Raw genomic sequence first — 25,526 nt, 5'->3', positions numbered from 1 at the left:
GAGAGATACGCGCGAGAATCCCGTATCATCCCCTAATGAACCCCGCAGCAGCCCCGAAAAGGGGCGAGGGGGGATTATAGGGGGGTGTGGGGTTCGCGAACCCGCGACCCTGTGGTCCGACCCTCCCGGAAAAGGGAGAGGGGGGACTATAGGGGGGTGAGGGTTCCGCGCGACGACCACCACTGGGTCGCGCCGGTTGAAAAGCTGGGTGCGTCACAGGGTGGGTCGGTGTGCGAGTCCCCGGAGCACCCTCGAGAGCGATGATGGGAATGTGGGGTGAGAAAAATGCGGTAACGAAAGAAAGAGGGGTGAAAAGGTATGAGGAGGGAGAGATAGGGATGGTGGGAGAGATAGGGGGAGAGATAAGGGGAGGGAGAGAGATAGGGGGAAAGAGATAAGGGCAGGGGGAGAGACGAGGGGAGGGATGAGAGAGGGGGAGAGGTAGGAGGGGAGGCATGAGAGAGGGGAGAGAGACGGAGGGAGGGAGGGATGGATGAGGCTGGAGCGACGGGCGCGGACGCAAACATTGCCACCTATGAAAAATGCGTTTAGTCTCCTCCCCTATCGCTTCCTTTCCTCATCCGTCCGTCGCATCCTCTCTCCCTCTTTCGCATCCCTCCCCTCCTACCTCTCCCCCTCTCTCATCCCTCCCCTCATCTCTCCCCCTCCCCTTATCTCTTTCCCCCTATCTCTCTCCCTCCCCTTATCTCTCCCCCTATCTCTCCCACCATCCCTATCTCTCCCTCCTCTTTTCACCCCTCTTTCTTTCGTTACCGCATTTTTCTCACCCCACATCCCCATCATCGCTCTCGAGGGTGCTCCGGGGACTCGCACACCGACCCACCCTGTGACGCACCCAGCTTTTCAACCGGCGCGACCCAGTGGTGGTCGTCGCGCGGAACCCTCACCCCCCTATAGTCCCCCCTCTCCCTTTTCCGGGAGGGTCGGACCACAGGGTCGCGGGTTCGCGAACCCCACACCCCCCTATAATCCCCCCTCGCCCCTTTTCGGGGCTGCTGCGGGGTTCATTAGGGGATGATACGGGATTCTCGCGCGTATCTCTCCTCTCAATCGAGATCGAGGGGAGCATACCTGCCTGGGGTCTCAAATTCGAACGGATGTGATTCCGTGCATACCTCGTTCCACAGCGTCAACAGTCACGCTATTTTGCGTTTTGTGTCCGGAGATATGAATCGAACTCGGTACCCTGTTGACATGAAGCTAGCACGCTAGCAATACGCCAACACAGGCCACATCGATTCTGCTTTTTTTCGGCCTCATGACCTGTTAGTTTATTAAATCCAAATTTTATCTTTGTGCTATCTTACAATAAATAATAAACTCCACGCTTTCCATTTTTTGTCCCGAGGTATGGTTCGAACTCGGCACTCTTTGGGTACGAATCCATCGCTCTACCAATTACGCCAGCACAGGCCACATCGATTCTGCTTTCTTTCGGCCTCATGACTTGTTAGTTTGTTATATCTAAGTATTAATTTTGTGTTATTCAACACTAAATAAATACCACAACGTGAACAATACTCTTTTTTTGTCTTGAGGTATGATTCGAACTCGGTACCTTTAAGGTACGAAGCCATCACTCTATCCATTACGCCAACACAGGCCACACAAAATCAACTTTTTTTTGGCCATATGACCTGTTAGTTTTTTTTCGTTTAAAATATACAATATCATCTACTTTGCAACGGTTTACTAATGTGATCGTCGTGGCGTCGCGCGTTAGGAGCTGGGAGTCACTGGAGAGGACGTGGTAGCAGGTTCGAGACGTGGTAGTGGTAAGCAAGGTAAGAGTATTAGTTCTTAACGTAGGTAAGTATTAGGTAAGGTAGTGTAAAGTAAGGAGAAGGGTGAGAACGTAAATTAATATAATAATAAAATAATCTAATAAAAATAAATTATCTCATTAAAAATGAAGATATCATTGTGCTAAAGAGGAAAAAATGAATTTGAGAAGTTAATCTTCATTGCCTAAGTCCAAAGTTAAGTAAAACTGACCAATATTAAAAGTGTATTAATTAAAATGAACTATGTTAACACTTTGTATAATAGTATAGATTGAAATGAGTGAAAAGTGTTATCATTTTTGACATGTTTGAAATGAGTGAAAAACCATAAATGAGTCTATTTAAAATGGTCAAAGTCATAACTTCATCAACTTTGTTGATCATAATAGAATTAGATTACAAAAATAGTAATATATTTTATGAAATTTATTCAAAATAATAAATCCTCGCCGAAAAACGAAGTAATGAGTATATTAGTGTTTATGATAACATCAACAAATATATTAATGTTTATAATACCTATACCTATACGGTGCGTTTTTAACATATGTCACTGAAAATTGTGTGAAATGAAACACTTCAAATAAAGTTTAGTTAGTTTTATTCAAAACTTCCAATCAATGTATCACAGTATTTAATAATACAATTATATTAATTTATTCTTACAATTGCAGTAACGAAAATGACTAAAATACATTAACATTTGTCTAATTGTATAATATATATTGTTGTACACCCCTGATATTATAAGTTGCTAACCACTGTCATAATATTAGATTCCTAACAAGTCCAGACTGAAATCTTAGAACCCCTGAGCTTTAGCTGATATTAACGGTTCATATTAACTTTTCTCAGACTACGGCGTAGTAGCTGACATTACACATTCTCTCACGAAATCATAAATCTACATCGACAAATCTCAGCAAGATCCTATTATCGACATTCCGCCGAGTTAACAATTCTCACCAAGTTCGCATGAATAACATTTTGTTTAATCAGCTAAACTCATTACTTTGTCCTTTTCGTTGTATAGAACATTCGAGACAAATCCCCACTACGTTTCAAAGGATTTTAGTTTTAATAATTATGAAATAAATCAGTCTTAATCTGTCGGTCGCCGGGCAAACACTTCTCTTCCAATACCTCCGAGTTCCTTGTACTTAAAGTGAAATAAAGTGAAGTTTTTGAAATAGTCTTTTCATTTATCAATTTCAAGTATTTTCAGCAAGTGAGTTTTCAGGAAAGTCGGAAGGTCCAGAGCAACAACACCGATTTGCATATAGCGGCGCCAACACCCCTTTTCTGTTCATCAACGCGGTGTCCAACAATATATATATATATATATATATATATATATATATATATATATTATTGTTACATACTGTGTTATTATTATTATATATATATACACCTAAGTCTGTTTTTACGCGGTAGATTGGTTCCAGAAGAAGCCGTGTAAAAACAACCGTGTAAAAAAAGACATTGATCTTATACAAAAATGGGTGATTTGTTCCTAATCTCTAAAACCTATTAAAATTAGTGAAAAACAAGAATTTTTAAAAACAAGAATTCATGTTTATTTTATTAAATCAAATATATAATGCTTATTTTCATAAGCATATAAATTAATGATAAAAAAAAAATGCACTCTAATCTTAAAAGTAATATAAATTAAATGTATGGCAAGTTCAGGAACTAAAAAAATATGTTGTGAACGAAAAGAATAGGTTATTCAATTTTTAAGGTAAAAAATAAAATAAAATAGAATAAGTGATAATCATAAATACAACAACATAAATTTAATTGCTGTCGTCATCAGTTATTCACATTCGCTTTGACCAGTAAAAATTGTTTGTACGCGCTAAAGCGGAATTCACTTAAATCTTTAAGCTAGTGTTCGCAAACTATCGATACTATCGATGGTTTCAGACTTTTTACTTTCATAAATACTTTTTTGTGATATGAACATACTTCGCAAAAATTAAATTTGACAAAACAATTTAAGTACATAAAATTTGAAATCGTGCTAAATGGAATAAAATCGTATAAAAAAATTAAAAATATTTAATTTTCAAACCGTGTTATATCAAAACCGTGTACAAAAAGACCGTGTAAAAACAGACTTAGGTGTATATATATATATATATATATATACATATATATTATATAACACAGTATGATATTAAATTAAGTGATATTTATAGCTAAGAAAAAAAAGTGCGCCATTTAAAGAAATAATAGAAAGTATAATATGTATTTAAACAAGAGAAAACATCAGTTTGACACATTAAATGTTTAAGGCACTCGACTAACATAAGGGTTTGCAGAAAAGCAGTGTATATTGTCAACGCTTTTCTACCGAGTCAAAGCAACGACGCAGAGTTCTACCGAGTCAAAGCAAAGGTATAAGGAAGTTAACCAAGATTTTAAGACAACCAAACAGTAAACAAACTGTTCTACACAATTGTCTACACTAAAAAGTGCACTCAATAAGTATCTCTATTAACACAAGAAATTTTTAAAATTTAGACATGTTTAAATATTTTTGTAATTACGTTATAGCATAATGTAATTTGGCCGTAAAGTGGCTCATAAATTAAAACAACAAATTAAATCAAATACAATATATTTACTCGTTATTATTTCATTAACATCTAAGCACTTAACTATTCAATAGATCACAGTAGGCATCTTCTCTGGTGACAAGACGGACGGACGGACAGCATAATTAGTACATAAAATGATTGTTCTCACTTATGAGCAACTGGAGAGTTGAAGAGCACTTGGCTTGAAGTTGTCGTTTACCCTATAAAAAACACAATGTAATAGTGAACAAGTCTCATAAAATATACTATAATAATAAATTACCTGATTAATCATTCAGCCCCGTCTTCCAAGCAACCTCAGTAAAACCTTCATAGTAAAACTCAACAAGTGGTATTTATAATAACTGATTAAGTTAGTGAGGTTAGTCATGTTATTGAGTTAATAAGAGTAAAGTTAGTCATGCATAATTATAGGCAGTTATTAAAAAAAACCACTTGCGAGTCATTCACAATGTTATAGCTTCAGGGCAGTAATAGTTGGATTGAGAAGATCTGCAAAAAAGAAAAACATTTTAGGACTGTTTCCATTTATGCTGGTAAACACATACCTGGTAAAATGTTTCTGGAAAGATTCCTGGTGAAGTAGTGTGAGTGCAGAGCAGCAGTAGTTGCAAGGATCTGGAAAAAAATAAACATGTTATTTATTGTTCACATTTATACTGATTATGGATAAAAACGTACTTCATAAAATATTTTCAGAGCGATTCCTGGTGAAAGAGTCAGTGTGCAGAGCAGTAGTAGTCGAAAGGACCTAGAAAAAAAAGAATCATTTTAGGAATGTTTGCATTTATGCTGGTATGGATAAACACATACCTGGTAAATGTTTTTGGAAAGATTCCTGGTGAAGGAGTCAGTGTGCAGAGCAGTGGTATTTGAATTGAAAGGACCTGAAAAAAAATGTTATTAATGTCCACATTTATACTGATTATGGATAAAAACATACTTCATAAAATATTCTCAGAGCGATTCCCGATGAAGGAGTCGGTGTGCAGAGTAATGGTAGTTGAATTTGAAGGTTCTGGAAAAAGAAAAAACGTGTTGGTATTGTTTACATTTATACCGTTATATGGACAGACAAACTTCATAAAATATGAAGAAATTCCTAGCAAAGCAGTCGGTATGAAGATTCTTCAGACCAGCGATGACTGAATTGGCAGTTGCAGAAATTGGCAAGACCAGCACCTGAAAAAAACATAAGTAATGAAAACATTGATACTGTTACAAATTTCATAAAACGAGAAGAAACTCGTACTGAATTTACTTACATATATCTTCAACTTGAAAAATATATGCAGAAAAAAAGAAAAAATATGTAAAAATAAAGGTAAGCTAATTATTGATTATTAGATTATATATTACGTTATAAATGAAAAAAAGGCAAATCGTTTACCTTAGCTTAAATATTTTCTTCAGCTAGTGTATCATTATCACCAATACCATTTACACCATGCTGGTTTATTTGCAATCCAATCGTTGCAGTAAATATAAATTTATCAAACTTATCAGTCTTGATTGATGAGACTTGTTAGTTTGTACCTGCAAAATAAGTCTTTCATAAGAGTGTCATATATATATATATATATATATATATATATATATATATATATATATATATATATCTGTTTAATATGTCTCTTGATAATTAAGCTTCTGTCTACGTTGTGCTCCAAGTTATTCGTAGTTAAACGCGACCCAGTTTTGTTCTTAGACTTTGTCACGATTCGTCCAGTCGGACAAATGGCATGAAATTGTGTAATAACTGCAGTGGCTGATTGAATATGCCTGAAAAGAAATGATAATGTAGGTCTACAAAGAATAAAGTGTCATTGTTAACATAAATTACAAACTCAGTTTTTGCTCAATAATTTACTATTTCATTTTCAGCAATTTGCTCGATAAATATTGTGGCCTAGATATGATTTTATCCAATTGTAGTTTAATATTTGTATTTTCAATATATATAAAATGAATTTAATCGAATTGAAAACATCAAAAATATTAAATAGAAAGTAAAATCCGCAATACATAATTATAAATGATTCAAATGATTATATTGTTGTTTAATACTAAATTAAGTTGTTATTGTGTTAGTGTTTGTTAGTGCTAGTAAAACAACAAATATTTAGCCAATAATAACCTCATGCAAAAACTAATCATGCAAATCATTTGAATCATAAAATTTATCATAACAATATATTCGTGAAAACTAAGAGTTAACCAACTAGTATCTTGGATAAATTCACTGCCTTCCAATAAAGACATTTGTGCCAAATCCAATCCTAATCAGATAAATATCACAATATCTCACCGAAACAATTGCAATAACTGAAAACTTGTCATACAATTTATACGGAATCCTGTATAAATGGTTGATGACGATCAAGATATTCCATTACTGGCCTCGTGATTAGAGAAGTCTTCCATCGGTTATAAACTGTAAAGAACACGTCAATAATGTGTGATTTTATTAAATCACACTAAAGTTATAAATAGTTTATCCATAAAGTATAGATTGAAAAGAAAGATCTAAACTTTTTTTCAAAGCAATCGTACTGCATAAAGTCGAAATATCAAACCGCGTAAGCGCCGCGTCGACGTCTAACGCGTAAACATTGGTACGGAACCCTTAGGAATGTAAACCAAAATTATACTTATTGTTAAAATCACTATAAAATATTTGATAATTTGATGTGCATATGTCTAATGATCATTTTTGACCGTCAAATGGCATTTTATTTTACTTTTTTTATTATATCTCTGAAACCGCTAGACCTGCCTTTATGAAAATTTGATCAGTTTTTTACCTTGTCAATACAAGTAAAATGTTTTTTAACTTCCCGTAGGGTAAGTTATAGTAATCGCAAAAAAATCGAAAATGAAAATTTTTATATATCTTTACGTTTCAGAGGTTTCTGAACATTTTGGCATACCTTAGAAAAAATGGATGTATGTGTGTGTGTGTGTGTGTGTATGTGTGTGTGTGTGTGTATGTATGTATGTATGTACGTGTGTGTATGTATGTGCGGATACAAATTTTCGTCGACGATTTCGGGAACACGGATCAACCGATTTGAATAATTCAAAAAGCATTCGATTCGTATTGATAAGGAGACGTGCTGATTAGTTTTTGGCGAAGGCAGGTCGAGCCGTTCCAAAGATACGGGGCAAAAAGTGCCGAAAACGGTAACTCAGTTTTTAAGAGAACGGAGCGTCCGATTTTAATAATTCAAAAAACATTTGACTTGTATTGACAAGATGAAGAACTGATCAAATTTTCATGAGGGCAGGTCTAGCGGTTTCGGAGATCTAACAAAAAAAGTGAAAAAAAATGCCATTTGGCGGTCAAAAATGATCATTAGACATATGCACATCAAATTATCAGATATTTTATAGAGATTTTAACAATAAGTATAAATTTTGTTTGCATTCCTATGGGTTCCGTACCAATGTTTATTCGTTAGACGGCGACGCGGCGTTACGCGCTTTTACTTTTTGTCTCTATGCAGTTAAAGCAGTATGCCGCTTTGAAAAAAAGTTCAGATCTTCCAAAATATGCCAAAATAAAGAAAACAATATTTTTTTCAAAAAAAAAATTTAAAAAAAATTTAAATTTTTTTAAAAAAAAAATTTTTTTTCAAAAAAAAGTAATTTTTTGTCCAATTTATAGTTTCTCGAAATCTTATTTTTTCGAAGTAAATTTTTTTTAAAAATGTCAATCGTTTTTAAAAAAATAATAATTTTTGGTACGGGAAGTTCCAGCAATTTGCCTTAAGGCACGATGCCTTAATTGCCTTAAGACAGAATTCCACTTACAGCTAGTTGAATTATTAAAATTGGACGCTCCGTTCTCTTAAAAACTGAGTTACCGTTTTCGGCACTTTTCGCCCCGTATCTTCGGAACGGCTAGACCTGATTTCGCCAAAAACTAATCAGCACGTCTCCTTATCAATACAAATCGAATGTTTTTGAATTATTCAAATCGGTTGATCGGTGTTCCCGAAATCGTCGACGAAAATTTGTATCCGCACATACATACACACACGTACATACATACATACATACATACACACACACACACACACACACATACATCCATTTTTTCTAAGGTATGCCAAAATATTCAGAAACCTTTAAAACGTCGAGAAATGCAAAAATTTTCATTTTAGATTTTTTTGCGATTACTATAACTTGCCCTACGGGAAGTTAATAAAACATTTGAAATATTTTTTTTTTCGAAAGCAATTATTTTGTCAAAACAAGCAGAAAGTTTTTTGAATCATTCAAATGAGGTGTTTAATTCTCTCAAAAACCCATTTTTTCTTAGGTATGCCAAAATGTTCAGAAACCTTCAAAACGTCGAGAAAGCAAAAAAAATCATTTTCTACCCAAAGTTAAATCAGAATAATAATAAAAATAGCTTCTACTTAAACTTCTTTTGCCCAACTGCATGTCAACGAATTGGAAATAATTTTTGCACAACAAACTATATTATTTCTAAAGTACTCACTTTATAAAGGGGTCCTTCTTTTTGTCCAAGTTGCTTTAGCCAAGTGCAAGATAGGATAATTGAAATGGCTTTCCACATTTCAGATTAGACAAATCGTCCATAGATTTAGCAGTTGCATATATTATATAAAGATATGTTGGTTTTTCATACAAAAATGGCGGTAAATACGGAGTTCGTGAGATTGCACCCAGTTCCCCTTTAGTATCCTGCACGTCTTCATTCATTACTTGTTTTTCTTGTCCTCTATGGTGGTTCAGCTCACACGCAATGTGGTCCAATTCCCACATATAAAAATTAAGACACCACAATTATATGTAAAAATAATGTTTATTACAAATAATATGTACAAAGTCTTCTTCGCTTGGATTTACTTTGCCCAGATGTTGACTGCTCCACCCGTAGAAGAGAAATAAGATGGAGAAAGGTAGCTGCTTTCTTTATATACCTGTTAGCCTGACCCCCTCCACACAATAGGTTCCTTAATAGTGCGGAGGCTAGTGTTGCTCTTTACTTCTATTTCCCAATAGTAGTAGCGCTGCCATCTCATATTATACTTGTTTATCTATGAGCGCTGCATACTTTTTAAGGTAGGTTGGAGTCATAGATAAAAGAAGTGTATGGTTGGAGTGCCGGTCTCAATCTCAAAACAATCAAGACCTGCTTTATAGTATATCATCAAGACCTAATTTATAGTGGTTATAAAATGGTTTATAACCATTTTATAACTCTGCATTTGGTGTGCAACGTACATAATATGCGTGCCAAAAATTGCTTTCGACTTTTATCTATGCGGAAAATCATGATTAATTAATAAAAATAAGAAAATAAAGTTACTAACTAAAATTATTACCATTTGGCAATAATTTTGATTTTTTTTCTCATCTTCCAGCTAACTATATCTAGTATATACATTTTTTTAGGAGATGACTATTTTACAATTATTAAATTTTGTATCTTTAGTATTCCGAAATACTGTAACTGTCTCCAGAAGCACAAAGAATATTGCCAAAAATAATATTATTTCAAAAGCTAGGCAATTGGGTCTTTACATGCTCCCTTTATTTTTATAGTTACATATAAATATTGTATATGACATATAAATTTTCATCTCGCGGACCCCGAATTTGAAAAAACTAGCATTCGAAATGTAAATTTCCCAGAATTTACGAATTTTATATAAAAAATCAATTTTTGGTCGAATATTCTGTACTAACGAAAAAAAATATCGGCAAATTTAGTGCGATTTAAAGCAATTTTTGACTGAATTTATTTCATGTTCAGTTTTATTAGTAAACAAATTTATTTTAATTTTAATTAGTAGAACAAAGAAATAATAGTTTATTTGGACAACTTTGAAAATGATTATTCGTTATTCATGCATCATTTCCACATATGAGAATATAAATATTTTTATGATAGTGAAAGAAGAGTTTTTTTAAATAAAAAAACTTTTAACTTTAAATCAAATAAAAAAAAATAGATACATACTTGTTAATGTCAATTTTAGTTCTGAAATAAATTAAACGAAACACCGAGTTTATTCTATTCCGAACAATTTTAATTAATTGATTTCAAATATTTAATTATCTTTTAGTTTAATAAAATATTATTGTTAAAACCTGAGGGGGCCAGCGGTGGCGATATCGGTTAGTTGGGCTAGCACCAACTAGACCCAGGCTCGCTGGTTCGATTCCCGCTACCGCCAAGCCTGACATCAGGCAACTTTGATGTCAATAAAAATACCTACACATAGGAGAAAGATAACCGATGGGTTGCTTCTCATCTTCTCACCGTAGATCATAAGTCATATACACAAACAGCTCATAGAACAATAATAAAAAAAGAGTTCTGATTGCTGTATATATAAAAAAAAAAACTGAGGACGTCTATCGATTTGTTATTTAGAAGTGTCCTTTGTTTACTCACAAAATTTTCCGAAATAGAAAATACTCTCTCACTTACAACTGAACTAGGCTTAATCGTTAAAGCGTGATATAATAATTCTGGAAATTTTGCTCTTTTATTTGTGGCTTCTAGCGCTAAAAACTCTTTTTTAAATTTGAGTAAAGCAATTCACTCCTTCAACAAGAAGTCGCATTGATCTAAATTAATATATACATTGATATAATAATCAAAATTAATATATACATTAGACAAAAGAATCGATATGATTACAAGTATCAAAACGCTTGCTTCCTTGCTTATCTAGTATATTTGTCATTTTCCATTTATACAGTAAAAACCGAATTTTCCGCTGAAAAACGGTTTTCGAATTTCATAATTTTCGTCAAAAAGCCGGTTTTTGAAAACCGACAAACCCTACCTGGAACCTGTTGGGAAATATATTTTTAAACATTAAACACAAAATCCTACGACGCATTTCGGACTGTATTATCCATAATTTTCAAGTCCGGTAGCAATGCTTGGCAACGCTAATAAACTAATAAAAAAGATGAAAACAATGAACTTAAAATTTGTTTCTATCTCATGCCAACATATTTGAGAAATAACTATATGCAAAAAAGTATAACGTGAATATATAGAATATTTAGATACGTATTAAGTTTAAGTCCGTTTTTTTTTTGTACAAATAAATAAATATTTATGGTAGAAATAAATTTTAGAATCACATACGAAATGCAATGGTGTCTGTAAAGTGATAATTGAAAAAAAAGTCAAAGTATTTTAATTTTATTTAACCCAATAAGGGAACAAAAAAATATGATTTTTATTTATTTAAACCCAAAACATTCTTGAAACAAACTGTTATAGTTGTGACTAAATCTTTTTTATTCAAACACCATTTATTTTGTACATTAATTTTCTATAAGTTTATTTAACCAGTTTTCATTAACATGGACTTTCCAATAAATATGTATACAATTGAAATACTTTAGATTTATAATAAACTTTGACCACTTAATATTTTTTATTTCTGTACATGAATTAAAATATCTTTTTATGTGTTGTTAATCTTGTCACACAAAGATATTTACAAGAAGGTAATTAAATTTTCATCCATTGATACTTAATTTTTTTTTTATATAATTCGTCTAATTCTCTTGGAGCATCTAGATCACGATAATGAATGACGGGTCGAAAATCTGACATGCCTCCGCTGAAAAGAATAAAATAAATATATATTTTTCTCTTCAAAAAGCAATAGGCAAATGACATTCTTTACAAAAAAAAATAGTAATACTACTTCTATATCAAAAAAAATTACTGAAAGTATATAAAACATTTCATATCTACATTTTTTAATTGAACATTGTAAAGAAAACTAACTGAATTGTTTTCTTTATGTTTCATACATTTTAACTTTCATTCAGGATCTATAATATAATATTTCAATAAAATTCAATTAAAAAAGATAAATATACATGTGCGTTCTTGTAATATTTATTACTAGTAAGATTTGTATTTTACAAAATAACAAAACAAAAATAAAAAGAATAGTTTATTGTGCAATTTATAAAAAAACAAAATAAAAATAAACCAATATAATATTTAGAAGAATAAAGACTTTCATGCAAATTATCTACATACTGCTGATTCACTTCTATGATATATACAAATAGTACATCATAACTTATTCCATTTAATTCAAAGTCAGTAAACTAATGTTTTTCCAAAATTATGCTATTCATGATCTTTATAATCTAACAAATACATATAGTTATTTACACACTACAAAATAATGTTTAAAAGCATTTAAGTTATTCAGACTTGAAAGAAAATTGCCATTCGCTCTCATGGAAAATCACATTTAATACAGAATTGTTTGCTAAAAGTTCTAAATTTATTTATATATAATATTTTAAATGAGCTTTGTAAGTTCAGAGTTTTGCCGGCTACACTGATTTTTCTGTCATTAAAAAAATTTATATTACAGAAATTTTAGAAATAGTCATAACCATCTGGACAATCTAAATCGTTGTATGCAACAATTGCTCTTCTTGAATCAGTATTTGGTGGTTCCCTGTAAATAGTGATAATCTAAAAGTTGGCTCTTTAACTTAAAGATCTGTAAGAATAGAATCTCCAAAGCATAATAACCAAAATGAGTATCATACAATAGAGAAAAACAAAGAATCTCTTAGCTTAGATAAAATGTATACCTAGTACCCTTAATTTTAATTTTTTTATGTTTTGAATCAATTAGAAATACTAGAAAGATGTACAAGTACATGATGGGCAATCTACTTATATACCAGAACTGAAATGAGTTTACATTAAAGAGATGCAATGAGAATAAATGAATGATTTCATGAGGATAAACAAAACATTCCACAAAATTAGTGACTCAAGCTTTCAATTTTCTCCAAGTGCAGTTTGTTTCAACAGAAATGTCATATTTATACATTTATACTACTTGTCGTGAGTAGCAGAATAGTCAATGATTCTAATCAGACTGATTGGAAATGAGGTACCCTGCTCATCTGACAAAATGCTCGTATCTCGAAGGAATTTTTCTCATATACATACAATGAAATGCCATTATTACGTTCTAGCACTGAGGAAAATCAGAAAATCCAGTAAAATCATTATTATATCTGATGAAATTATACTGATTTTAATTCTTCTACAAAACTTATTCCCTTAAAGCTCGTGTCTCGAAACACTTGTATGTCAAGTCGTTTGTAAGTCAAGGTAGCACAGCATAACTGATAATAAGTGAAGCTAACAAACATAACATTTCTACTATAAAAATAATGGCATGCTTGAAAACTATATACGATCCCGTCTGCCTATATACATATATATATATATACATATATATATATATACATATATATATATATATATATATATATATACAGGGCCGGTCCTGCCTTGCATGCGATGCATGCAAAAAATGCGGGCGCAAGCCTTAGGGGGCGCCAAAACGAGTCGGAAATTAAATTTATAATACAATATTTATATTTTTTTATATAAAATCTAGAATTATTTATTTTAAATCTAGAATACTCAATAAATTATAATAAATAATTTAACTTAACTAGGGATACGGAGACACATTTATTTTGCAATGTGATATCAGTAGAAACAATTAACCGATTAATAATTCTGCAAATTAGTAAATAACAGCTCTATTTATTGCTTAATCTACTTATTCTTCTTTCTTTCTTTTATTTTTTCTTTGTTTGAAGTTACCGTGGAATCGAAAAAGAAATTATCTAGTGTTCAATCCCATAAGCGCAAAGCTGCGAAAGATTAAATTAATTGTTGGACATTATTGACAAAAAATTAGTTGAATCGGAACTTGTTAAAAAATGTAAATAAAAAATGGGAGGTCAGTGCTTAGAAAATGACTTGTTTATTCCGAGAAATTGAATTGTAGCTTTTGCTTTTGTTGCAAATGTTTCGCATCTGTTGAACTTTGAATGTTGAAGACATGCGTGGAACAAATATGAAAAATTTACTTTGGAACGAAAATCTTAAGGCTTGTTTTATACCTAGTGGTGTCCATACTCTAAATTTAATAATTATTAACTATACAGAAATAATACATATCAAATATAATTTTTTTTTTTTCGGTATTGTTCAAGAAATGTGTAATTTCTTTGCATTTTTCACTGATTTTTTAACAGTACTTCTAAAATACATTACAAATTGAACTTAAAAACGACAAGCTGATACTCTGGATATGACGGCTCTTACGATATCAATAAGGAGAAGTTTACGATGCAATTTTGGATATTGTAAATGACGAAAAATTAAATCAAATTAAAATTTAAAAAATCCAACATGAAATACGTGTGTTATGTTTGAAAATTAAATGCTAGTTTTTTTAAATATTAATATTGCACATACGTTAAGAATAATTGAAAATTTCAAAATACTTGATTATAATGAACCCCCGAATCGCCTCGATTTTGTGAATAAATTTAAAATCAATATATTTTATACGCTTTTAGATTATATCTAATTTTTTATGCACTAAATCCAGAATAATTAAAAATTAATTTATTTATTTCACTTAATACTTTTGTTAAATTAAAGTTATAGAATTTAAGAAATGCATTTCAGAAATAGTATTTATTATTTTGATATCAAGATCTTTATATCAAAATGATAAATACTATTTCTGAAATTCATTTCTTAAATTCTATAACTTTAATTTAACAAAAACATTAATTCTTTTGCTATGGTAGTCGAACTTATATCCTTAACCAATTTACAACATATTGAATATTACTAAAATGTGAAATTACGACAGGAAATGTTTTATTTATTGATATCGATAATAATAAATAAATTTAAAATCAATAGATTTTATACCCTTCTAGATTATATCTAATTTTTTGTGTACTAAATCCAGAATAATTAAAAATTAATTTTTAAAAAATATGTAAATATTTATATAATTTTAATGATAAACTGTTAAAACGGTGAAAATTAATAAGGGGGGGGGGGGCGCTAGAAAAAAAGTTGCATGCGGGCGCTAGGGACCCCAGGACCGGCTCTGTATATATATATATATATATATATAGGCAGATTAGAATCAATATATATATATATATATATATATATATATATATATAAAGCATTAAGACCTGAATACATACACACAATTTGTGAATGATTTTAATGATGTACTCACCGTCCTCTATTAAAACCACCGCGTATTGGCCTACCGCCTCCATGGTTCCATACACCATATCCAGAATGTGGAGGTGGTCCGCCACCATAGCCACCTCCACGACCACCATACATTGCGCCCCCTACACCTCCTCCGTAACTACCATAACTGTAATAAAAAATAATGATAGCTGAATAAAAAAAAAAAATTAATTAAAAATTATAAAATAGTAGAAACAATTCTATAAAAAATTTGTAAATTGCTTTGAATTGTTGAATACTGCAGCATATAATTTGTCATATTTTAGTTATCTATAAATACAAAATAGTATTACTTACGGGTGGTGAACCATATTCTCCATTCTTCGCTGTTGAGCATTTCCAGCATGCTCGGGCAGCTGCGGTCTCTTAGGATCTTTTAAGTAATTATTAAAATATTCAACTTCTTTCCTGACTTCTTCTACCTTTTCTGCATGTTTATTAAAAATATGTTTTCTTATGAAATCAGGACCTTTAAACTTTTTCCCTGACAATGGACATAACCATTTGTCCTTTGACAATTCTTGGGTGTTTGCTTGAACAAATTTTTCAACTTCTCCATCTGAATCTTTAGATCCTAGTTTTGCAAGTTCTTCAGCATCTAAAGTTTGGTGTGGTTGCAAGAAAGTGGACATCTTATTTTCAAATAATCTAATATAATCTAACAAATCATTTTGCGACACTTTATTAGCTGGAGCTGGACCTCGAGCATGAATGATTCCACATCTGAAAAAATATATAGTGCAAGATAAATTTCCTGAAGCAGTTTACATATTAAACAAATCAAAAACAAGTTAAATTTTGTAGAAACTTTTTTTTATAATACAGTTTAAAAAAGTTTTTAAATTTATTGGCTCTTTTATTCAATTTAAATCATACAGATAAAGGTGAAAAGATTTGAATAAAGAAAGTGAGAAAAAGTCAAATATGTTTGTAACCTTGGCATTTCTTATCAATGCTTGAATTAAACTACAGTTGTAATTAAAATAAATTTCTTATTTGTTATCCTATTTTTGATAAAAGCAAAAACCTAATGTTAAATAAAATTATATATACCTATTTGGCATTTCATCTTCATAAGGGTATTCGCAATGATTATAAAAATCTACAGAATGCACCACTCGTAAATATAAAATTAATTTATCGAGCACTCTTGTCAATTGTGGATCTCTGTCAATTGTGTCTACCACTGTTTCAGTTGGAGTTTCAGCATTTTCAGAAGTGTTAGTCTGGTTTTCACCTAATAAATAAATTAATTACATTAATAGGATTATTTGATTATTAGCTGGTTATTTTGGGTTCACCATTCACCAGTAAAAAAAAAGAAACATGACTAATAATACATTGCTATTTATTCTATTTAATTGAAATTTAATAAATTTTTATTGAATTGAAATGTTATATTTATTAATATATTTCACAATATACACAACCACAATATTTTTCTTTTATTAATTTCGAAACAAAAACTCAGCTTCTACATATCATTTAATAAAATAATATTAGAGAAATTAAAATAGAAACAAATAAAATACATCTTGTTTAGATATTTGATCAAAAAAGAACCGTTTTTTTCATTTATGCAATTATCTTGTACATATTATATGCTTTAAAGGAATTGTTAATCAATTTTATATATTACAATAAATTGTATTACCTTTTTCAGAAGAACCTTCAGTTGTATTAGCATTGGCACTATCGGTCTCTGATGTATTTGTTAAACCTAATAATTCATCCTCCTCTGCTGATGCTTCCTCTATCAAGTAGTCAGTAATATTTTGCAATACTGGATTTTTTGATACCAGGCCAAATGACTGAAATTAGTATGTTTAGAAATTATTTAACATTAATAAATAAGAGCGTTACATGGCTAATATAACAGTCAATAAAAATTAATACACTTACATTATCTTCTGGTGTCTCTTTAGGATCATTTTCATCTTTCCATAAGCCAGCTTTATTGTCCAGATTATGAGCAATTCTTGCACAAAGTTTTATATCAGACCTGACAACTTGTTTGTGTGCAGTGAGACCACTGACCGCTCTAACTCTCCGAGATAAGTCACGATTCACAATTGCACCGAGTTCACATTCACGCAACTATCACATTAAAAAATAATCAAGTAAAAATTTTTGTTATTCATTAAATAATAATTTAAATTTGTAAAAAAAACTAAACATAGTAACTGGATACATATAAATTAATAATTAAATTTTTAGAAACTTAAAATTTGAATATGAAATCTACCCATATATAGATATTTTTGCTTAAAAAATAGATACATTTTTGAATACAAACATTGATATCAGCAAAGTTAAGGTAAATAATTATTATAATTAGCTACTACAACTATTTGCTAATTACTCAAGACTTAGCTGAAGTTATTAAAATTTAAAAAATATGTGTTTACTTACCCTGATATTGTTGAGATTCCAACAAATATCCTTAATATTTACTTCTCTTCGGAATGTTAACCAACCCCTTCTATACCATCTTCGCTCTTGCAATGGATCAGCAATAGCAACGCGTAAATACCCTTGATAACGCTTACACATCTGTAATAAATAAGAATTTCAACAATATTTAAACAAAACTTTATATTGTTTTATTTAACTTACAGCCTCAACTTCTTGTTTTGTGATAGTCGGTGACAAATTCCTGAGAAAAATTGATGTGGTTTTGTGTAAAGCAGCTCTTGGAGGAGGCTCCTTTTTCTCAGTTTCATCTGATTTGCTTTCTTCTATCTCCATTGTTTCAACTTCTTTCTCAACTTTAGTTTCATCATTTTTTTCATTTGAATCATCTTTTGAGGATTTATTTTCATCATTCTGATCATCTTCTTTATCAGACTTATTCTGCAATCAGTTAGGAATTGTACTGTTCTGTTTTTATATTTAGTTGGAAATGTAAAATGAATTTTAATAAATGTTAAACATTTTTTATCATAATAATTTAGTGTTACGTGAGATACAAAAAGTATGCTATGCTGTAGACCATACTGTAATAATAAAATTGTGTACTTTCCACACTTTTACTCACCTGAGACTTAGTGCTTTCGTCATTGTCATTGTCATTTTTATGAGCATCATCTGAATCGGAATCACTGCTGGACTCACTAGCCGAACTATCACCATTTTCCCCATCAGTACCAGATGAAAAATTTCGCTTGCGTTTTTTATTTCCTTTTGATTTATTTTCTTGTTTTGTGTGTTCCTTCAATTTTATAAATCACATTAAAATTGTATGTTGTTGCTAAAGTGCATGCGCAAGCTTATATATGCTAATACAAGCTCAATTGGGGGATAGAATTGTTAAATTTTATAACATAAAATATTTAATAAAAGTTTGAAAATTTACATGCTTTATGTATGCTTTTCAATGCAGAGAAAATAAATAAGATTTTTTTTAAAATAGTATGAAAATATATACCTTTTCACTCTGCTGATCAGAATCTTTTTTGGATCCATCGAGCTCTTCACCCTCATCTTTTTGGCCCGCGTCAGGTGACTTTGTTTCATCTGATGTTTTAGAAAAATCATTGAGTTTTAGTTCTTCAGATCCTATGTATATAATTTTTATTGTTATTAATTTTTTTTTTATAATAGTGAATTTCAAAACTTACCTTCATTTTCATCGCTTCCAACTTTTTCTTCTTTTACATTTTTATCTACACTTTCAGTGGGGTTTTTAGTATCAGCCTCAGGTTTATCTAAAGTAGTAATATTGAAAAAAGTATTAATTCATTGTTACGTTTGCAATGCAAAATTCATGTGTGAATTAATTTTTGATACTATATATACAACTACTATATGCTATAATATAGTCATTTATAAATATTAAATAAAACACTTGTTATAAAAAAAAAAAAAAAATTGAATGTGAACCTAACAAACCTGTAGCAGCATTTGGAGCTGAAGAAGTATCCTCGTCCAACACCTTTAAATCTTCGTCGGTGCCACCCTCAAGTTTGATAACAACAGTGTCAAGTAATCTAATTATCTTATCGGATTGATCAGAATCCACACTTACAGATTCAATCACCCCTCCTTCCAGGAGTTCTAAAAACACATTAAGACGATTCTGAAAAAAAAATTTTTTAGATGTAACTTCAAGAAGTCAGTCATTTTTCTAAAAACAATAAAAAAAACACATAAGTTTTTTTTAAATATAAAATAAAGTGAAATATCTCATATAAGTAAGTACATACTTGAAAATACCTTATGATAATAGGTTTAAAACTTATACTCAAAAACTACTCAAAGAGATATTCTTTGTTTCCAAATTTTATTTAATTTGATTTGAAGATAAGATTGAACTACACATACCTTTAAAGAAGCAAGTTGTTCTTCACGTCTCTTTAAAGATTCTTCAGGATGGTATTTGATTTTGAACCTGAAAGATTATAAATAATAAGTTTAAGGATGTTCAAATTAATTTGCAGAAGTTTGAAGCCTCTCTATAATCCATTTCACATGTGCCACTCTCTATAAATTATACTAAAATTTGTTTCCCAATACTATTATACATTGGGTGATATTTGTATGCTCATGTTGTCTGATATTGATAAAGGTATATTATCAGTTTCTGTATATGCAGAAAGTATAGTAAATTATAACAATAGACATATGCTCTAAAATTTGAAAGCAACAGCAATAACTTGTATGCTAGAATGTTTTATAAAAATTATTAAAACATGCTTTTTGTAATAATTTTATAGTTAAACAAAAATATATACATAAATTATCAACTATACAGTAATACCTCTCACCTGTTCTTGATATTTTTTTATTTCCTTAACACTAAACCCTATAAATCGAATCATAAATCGATTTTTATAAATAAATGAAAATTCGCGTTAACCACAAAGCATTGCGCGCTTTGGGCTGTAAATATTTCGCAAACGTTAAAGATAAATCATATGATTTTACAATACAACACCTATGCTAATAAACTTATTTCGATGTAAAACAGCCACTTTTTCTTAATGAAACGTAATTTCAACAAAATACAAGTGAAGAAATATTTATGAAAACGAGGCACAATTTTTGCAGCCACTCTCGATAATTTTGCATTGCTGTGAAAGAAATTTGTCATTATATAATCATAATATGTTATTTCGATGAAAGAATTATTATTAGTGCTAAATAAGGTAAGTGTAAATATTGTTTGATTAACTAATTGAAAAACTTGACCATCACCTAGAGAAAAATTGAAACAAAATAAATAATTATAGCTGTAACAAGTATGAAAACTAAAGTAATAAAATTTATGCTTTCACATTATGTTTCAAATTAAATTTCTGTGTAACACAAATTAAATTTCTGTGTAACACAGCAAAAAAAAATTCTGCACCTTGGAAGAATGTAAATGCAGAGCATGCTTAAAATATTTTTCACAAGATATTTGTACATACATAATTATTTTAGATATTTCATAAATTATTAATGTTTAAGACATTATTAAAGAAAATTAATATTAAAAACATTTCAATATTAACATTCATATTAGAAAAATTTTTTTATAACAAAAGAAACTTTTTATTATAACTTGATTAATAAAAGTTAAGTAAGTGTAGTGCATAAGAATTGTAATATATATGTAATATATATTTAGCATTTTGATTTTGAACTATATATAAAATCTGTATCATATGGAGCAATATCAAATCACTTATAAATTTCAATTTACTCACCATTCCTCATCTTTATGTGCCACAAAGAATTCGTTGAGCTGTTGCCTTCTAAATTCTAGTTTGTATTCTCCATATTTTTTTACTGCATCATCATCAGTAATAGCATCATCTTGGGCTGCCAAAAATGCTTTAAAAGACATCATGGCTGGCTGCGTGTCACCATTGTTAGCAGCCATATTACCTCCAACATTACCCATGTGAGAATCTAAGACTGCTCCTCTGTTGAAGTTAAAAATTAGAGAATTATCAACTATAAAATGGATCCACTATTCAGGTTGCCTACAATCTATGAATCTATTATTCGAATTCATAATTGATGCTTACCTATGTGGTACATATCCTCCATAATGATCATGATGAGGCCATCCATAGCTTCCATAGCCATCGTGCATACCTAAAAATTTAATATGTTTACGGTAAGTTTCAAAATGCTACTTATGTTTCTTATATGCAAAATCACATAAGGAAATTCATAACAAATATATTACACAGACAAGTCTAATATTTTCCTTATAATCTCTCCTATGTTAAAATGCATGCTATATTCAAATAAAATTGTTGTGCAAATGGTACCCTTATTTTTATGGTTGTTACCATATCTAGGTCTTGCATCATCCCAGTCTCCTCGCATCCTTTTTACTGGTGGACCATCACCACCTCCTCTTCCTGGCGGTGGTGAATAACCCCCTCTTCCCCCAGAGCCTGATCCAACAGCTGCACCTGCACGATAATCCCGATAATCCCTTCTGCTCCTAAATAAATAATAATGAAGATACTTCACATTATTGCAAAAGAAGGATATTGTATATAATATAAGAAGGATAAGTCACATAATTTAAATTTAACAATTACAAGTCTTAATTCTGGTAACCTCATTTTATCTTTAATAACATAATTTCAGTGACAGTATACAAATAAATCATACGATATACCTTTTTTATATTCTATTGAATTCGCTATAAAATAACATATTAATGATAATTTCAAACAGAATCAACTGAAAATGAAAATTATAAATTGTATATCATTACAGTAATAATGAAATTATTTCATTCAAAATTTTATTATACATACCAATATTGATAGAATACACTCCGCAAAGTAGGACTTATGAGAGGTCTGGAAGAGGATCTAAGGAATTAAGTTGGAAGGATGTGAATTAAAATGAAAGAAATTAGGATACTAAAGAAATAATGAAAGGATGAAGTAAATATAAGGATAAAGCTCTATTTCTAATTCAAATATCAGTTGTTACTCTAATTATGTAAGTGTAAGATATGTCTAATATATAATTATAGATATCTATCTAATTATTTCAAAACACTATGATTAAAATTCATTATTGAAATAAAATGTAGCTCATATTAATGCTTTATTTGTTATTTAAGGCGAAAAGGTAATGCCAACACATTATATGTGTAAAAGTTTGTAATACATTAAAAATTAATCTGGCACATCGTTCAAATACATTCGCAGTGTGTTTTGATTTTACTGATTGTGCTCCAAGCTTTATTAGAGCTAAAAATCTATTGATGCTCACCTGTCAGGCCAATCATCTCTGCCCCTGTTTCGGTCATCACGACTTCTTTCGCTGCCTCTATAGCCTCCTTCAGAGTTGCCCCCAGTTCCACCGCGTTCCCCTCTAAACTTATCACGACGTTTTCTATCATACTCGTCATCACTATCGCCCATTTTTACACTGATTTTGGAAGATATTTATTATTTAAACGTTTAGCTTCTATAAATATATAGAGAATATGGTTCATAAAGCGCTTATTTGCTGTTTCTAAATACCTGAGATGACGACGCTAAATGTTTAAATTTGGTATTTTTAATTTTCTATCTTGAAATATTCGAAACTGATTACAAAAATATTTCTCGTTAACCTAAAACAAAAGCTGACACTGCAAATGACGACGCTCGAACTCAAAGTCACAAACGCTGATGTAGGAGATTACAGAACGTGTAACACTTAAACATTATCTATGGATTTACCTAAGGCGTCGGGTAGAGTTTCTAAACACCGGATAACAAAGTGCTGAGAAAGCTGGCTGAAGTTAGCTGTAACACATTACAGATTTGTCAAATCTTTTGTAGAGTTTCTAAACACCGGATAACAAAGTGCTGAGAAAGCTGGCTGAAGTTAGCTGTAACACATTACAGATTTGTCAAATCTTTTGCACTGTGCTTTCAACTTTTTTATGTTGGATTCGCTGTTACGATTACTCCATACTCCATACTCTTCTTTTATCTATGACTCCATTACTATAATTTTTTTTTCGGCGTGCTAATTGTGTAACTCGGGCGTCTCGTATTTTATATTTTTTATTCGCGTTTTCTTTCATTACGTTTTTTTGCTACGTGTACTAATCATTTTGTGATTTTGTTGATTGTGCGCTATTTTATTTCTTTACATTTTATATTTGCTATTTTATTGCGGGATTCAAGAGCTTCTATAGGGAATAAGGTTAGTTTCTTTTCAGCAAGAGACGCGAGTTTTTTCATCTCATTAGCTTTTAGTTTCATTTTATTTTCAGCCCCTATCACTTTTATTGATTTACTTTATTCACTTAGATTCTTAACTTTAGTTTAATCACTTAGATTATTACATTAAGTTTACTTTAATCGCTTACATTCTTAACTTTACTTAAATCGCTTACATTCTTAACTATACTATTATCGTAGATTCTTAACTTTACATTAATCACTTACATTCTTTACTTTACTTTAATCACTTTAGGTTAGCACTTAGATTATTTACTTTAGGCTATCACTTAGGTTATTCACTTTACTTTATCATTTTAGGGTATATCACTTTAGTTATAAGCTTCCTTTTATTCATTTTTTACTGATTACCACTTAGGTTAGGTTATTCTTTTCATTTCATTCATTGTTTAGGGTATATAGCTTTGCATATTTACTATTTTAAGGTATAGCTTATTTACTATTTTAAGGTATAGCTTATTTACTATTTTAAGGTTTAACACTTACGTTTTATTACTCTATTATGTTTATATAATCTACATTTTTATTTTATTTCTTATGGATATTACGACTACTAAAACCTGTTTGTATTGTTCTACAGTATGTAAAACAAACAGTTCTTTATATCGCCATATTAGGGCCAAGCATGGGAAAGAACCCATGCATTTTGATCGAACATTTCAGTGCATTTATTGCAGTAAGGCTTTGCATTCGACATATGCTTTGAAAAGACATATTACATGCTTTGCATTCGACATATGCTTTGAAAAGACATATTACACACTTTCATCCTACCATTCCTCTTCAACCATCTGCTCCCAATTCTGTTCTAGCCACTGACACTCACTCATCAAATTCTTCCTCACATATTCAAACAGTTCATTCCGATCATATCACCTACAACACCTACTTCAATAATTTCCGCATCAACCCTAGAACATCAGTCGCCCTTCATTCCTATGCTGCCTCAATTTCACCTACACCATCAACTTCTACCACCATCATCAACTCCATTGCCACACAATCCACTTCTTGCACCAGTGTTCAACAGCAGATAAACTATATTTCAGGTATGTGTACCAAACATGTTATTAAACAATGATGCAGCAAACAGTAATAATGTTATGTTTTAATAGGTACTCAAAGGAAATCTAGGATCTTGTGCCCCCTTGACAATTGTCAAAGGTTATTATCCAGATACAATGGCTTACATCAACATATCGAAGTTGATCACACCATCCACATCCAGCATGAAGAAATCACATTTTCTTCTTTTAATGGTTTGTTCATTTTCGATTATAGACTTTGTCAATGCACTTTTCTATTATTTGGTATTTTTATATAGATTTTCAATCATCGAAAAATATCTGTGATAAGATAAGTAACAGAAAAAATAATATATACATTAATCATAAACAGAATTAATCCAAAAGCAATGGATTGAAAATATCATCGTATGTTTTAATTGTTATTGGTGAGTTGGATTTAACCTGTAATGTTATATAATTTATGTTGCTTTACTTTTTAATCAACTTGAGTGGTGTGTTTGTGTAATAACTCACTATTGTTGAAATGAGCATTTTGTGTATCTAATGATGCAACAAAGTTCTTCTCTCACAATTTATGGTATTTGGTTTCATTTGTTTATATTATCATTTCAATTCTATCTTTCAAATTTCTAATGTGAATAACATTTATTAACAGCTATATTGCGGAGATAAGTTTTAAATTATAATCATACATATTTCTTTTCATATTATGGTAATAGGTTTTGAATTGTCAATATGATTTATTTATTGTTACTTTA

At 30.7% G+C, this 25,526-nt stretch overlaps 1 protein-coding gene across 3 annotated transcripts; it reads right to left on the bottom strand.

The window, feature by feature from the left end:
- Window positions 1-11,836: 11,836 nt before the first annotated feature.
- On the bottom strand, window positions 11,837-23,189 carry LOC113372677 (serrate RNA effector molecule homolog). Of its 3 annotated transcripts, none has more exons than XM_026613029.1 (18): window positions 23,030-23,189; window positions 22,776-22,934; window positions 21,830-21,987; window positions 21,560-21,629; window positions 21,236-21,454; window positions 19,869-19,935; window positions 19,437-19,623; window positions 19,166-19,252; window positions 18,973-19,103; window positions 18,583-18,756; window positions 18,162-18,398; window positions 17,958-18,098; window positions 17,448-17,642; window positions 17,200-17,356; window positions 16,599-16,782; window positions 15,843-16,268; window positions 15,526-15,672; window positions 11,837-12,036 (listed from the first exon to the last, which is right to left on the bottom strand). In XM_026613029.1, the coding sequence occupies exons 2-18, from the start codon at window positions 22,925-22,927 to the stop codon at window positions 11,925-11,927; spliced, it is 2,844 nt and encodes a 947-aa protein (XP_026468814.1). In that variant the 5' UTR covers window positions 22,928-22,934; window positions 23,030-23,189; the 3' UTR covers window positions 11,837-11,924. The 3 variants fall into 3 exon arrangements, with proteins under 3 accessions (XP_026468814.1, XP_026468817.1, XP_026468816.1); XM_026613032.1 differs by having other exon boundaries at window positions 18,973-19,061; XM_026613031.1 differs by lacking the exon at window positions 11,837-12,036 and adding an exon at window positions 12,687-12,900.
- Between the last annotated feature and the right edge of the window lie 2,337 nt (window positions 23,190-25,526).

The sequence above is a fragment of the Ctenocephalides felis genome, unplaced genomic scaffold, assembly GCF_003426905.1.
Source record: "Ctenocephalides felis isolate EL2017-DRISC unplaced genomic scaffold, ASM342690v1 CF-g0.4_SCAFFOLD_01604, whole genome shotgun sequence".
NCBI classification, from domain to species: domain Eukaryota; kingdom Metazoa; phylum Arthropoda; class Insecta; order Siphonaptera; family Pulicidae; genus Ctenocephalides; species Ctenocephalides felis.
The sequence above is the reverse complement of the archived record's forward strand: the minus strand, read 5'-3'. Positions and strand labels throughout refer to the sequence as shown.

What these genes read in the sequence shown, in the direction of transcription:
- LOC113372677 (XM_026613029.1), bottom strand. Translation starts at nt 22,927, where the DNA reads ATGGGCGATAGTGATGACGAGTATGATAGAAAACGTCGTGATAAGTTT. An exon ending in AGCTCCAAATGCTGCTACAG is followed by an intron (nt 19,253 to 19,436) that starts GTTTGTTAGGTT and finishes TTACTACTTTAG; the next exon opens with ATAAACCTGAGGCTGATACT. An exon ending in TGGAAGCGATGAAAATGAAG is followed by an intron (nt 19,104 to 19,165) that starts GTAAGTTTTGAA and finishes TTATATACATAG; the next exon opens with GATCTGAAGAACTAAAACTC.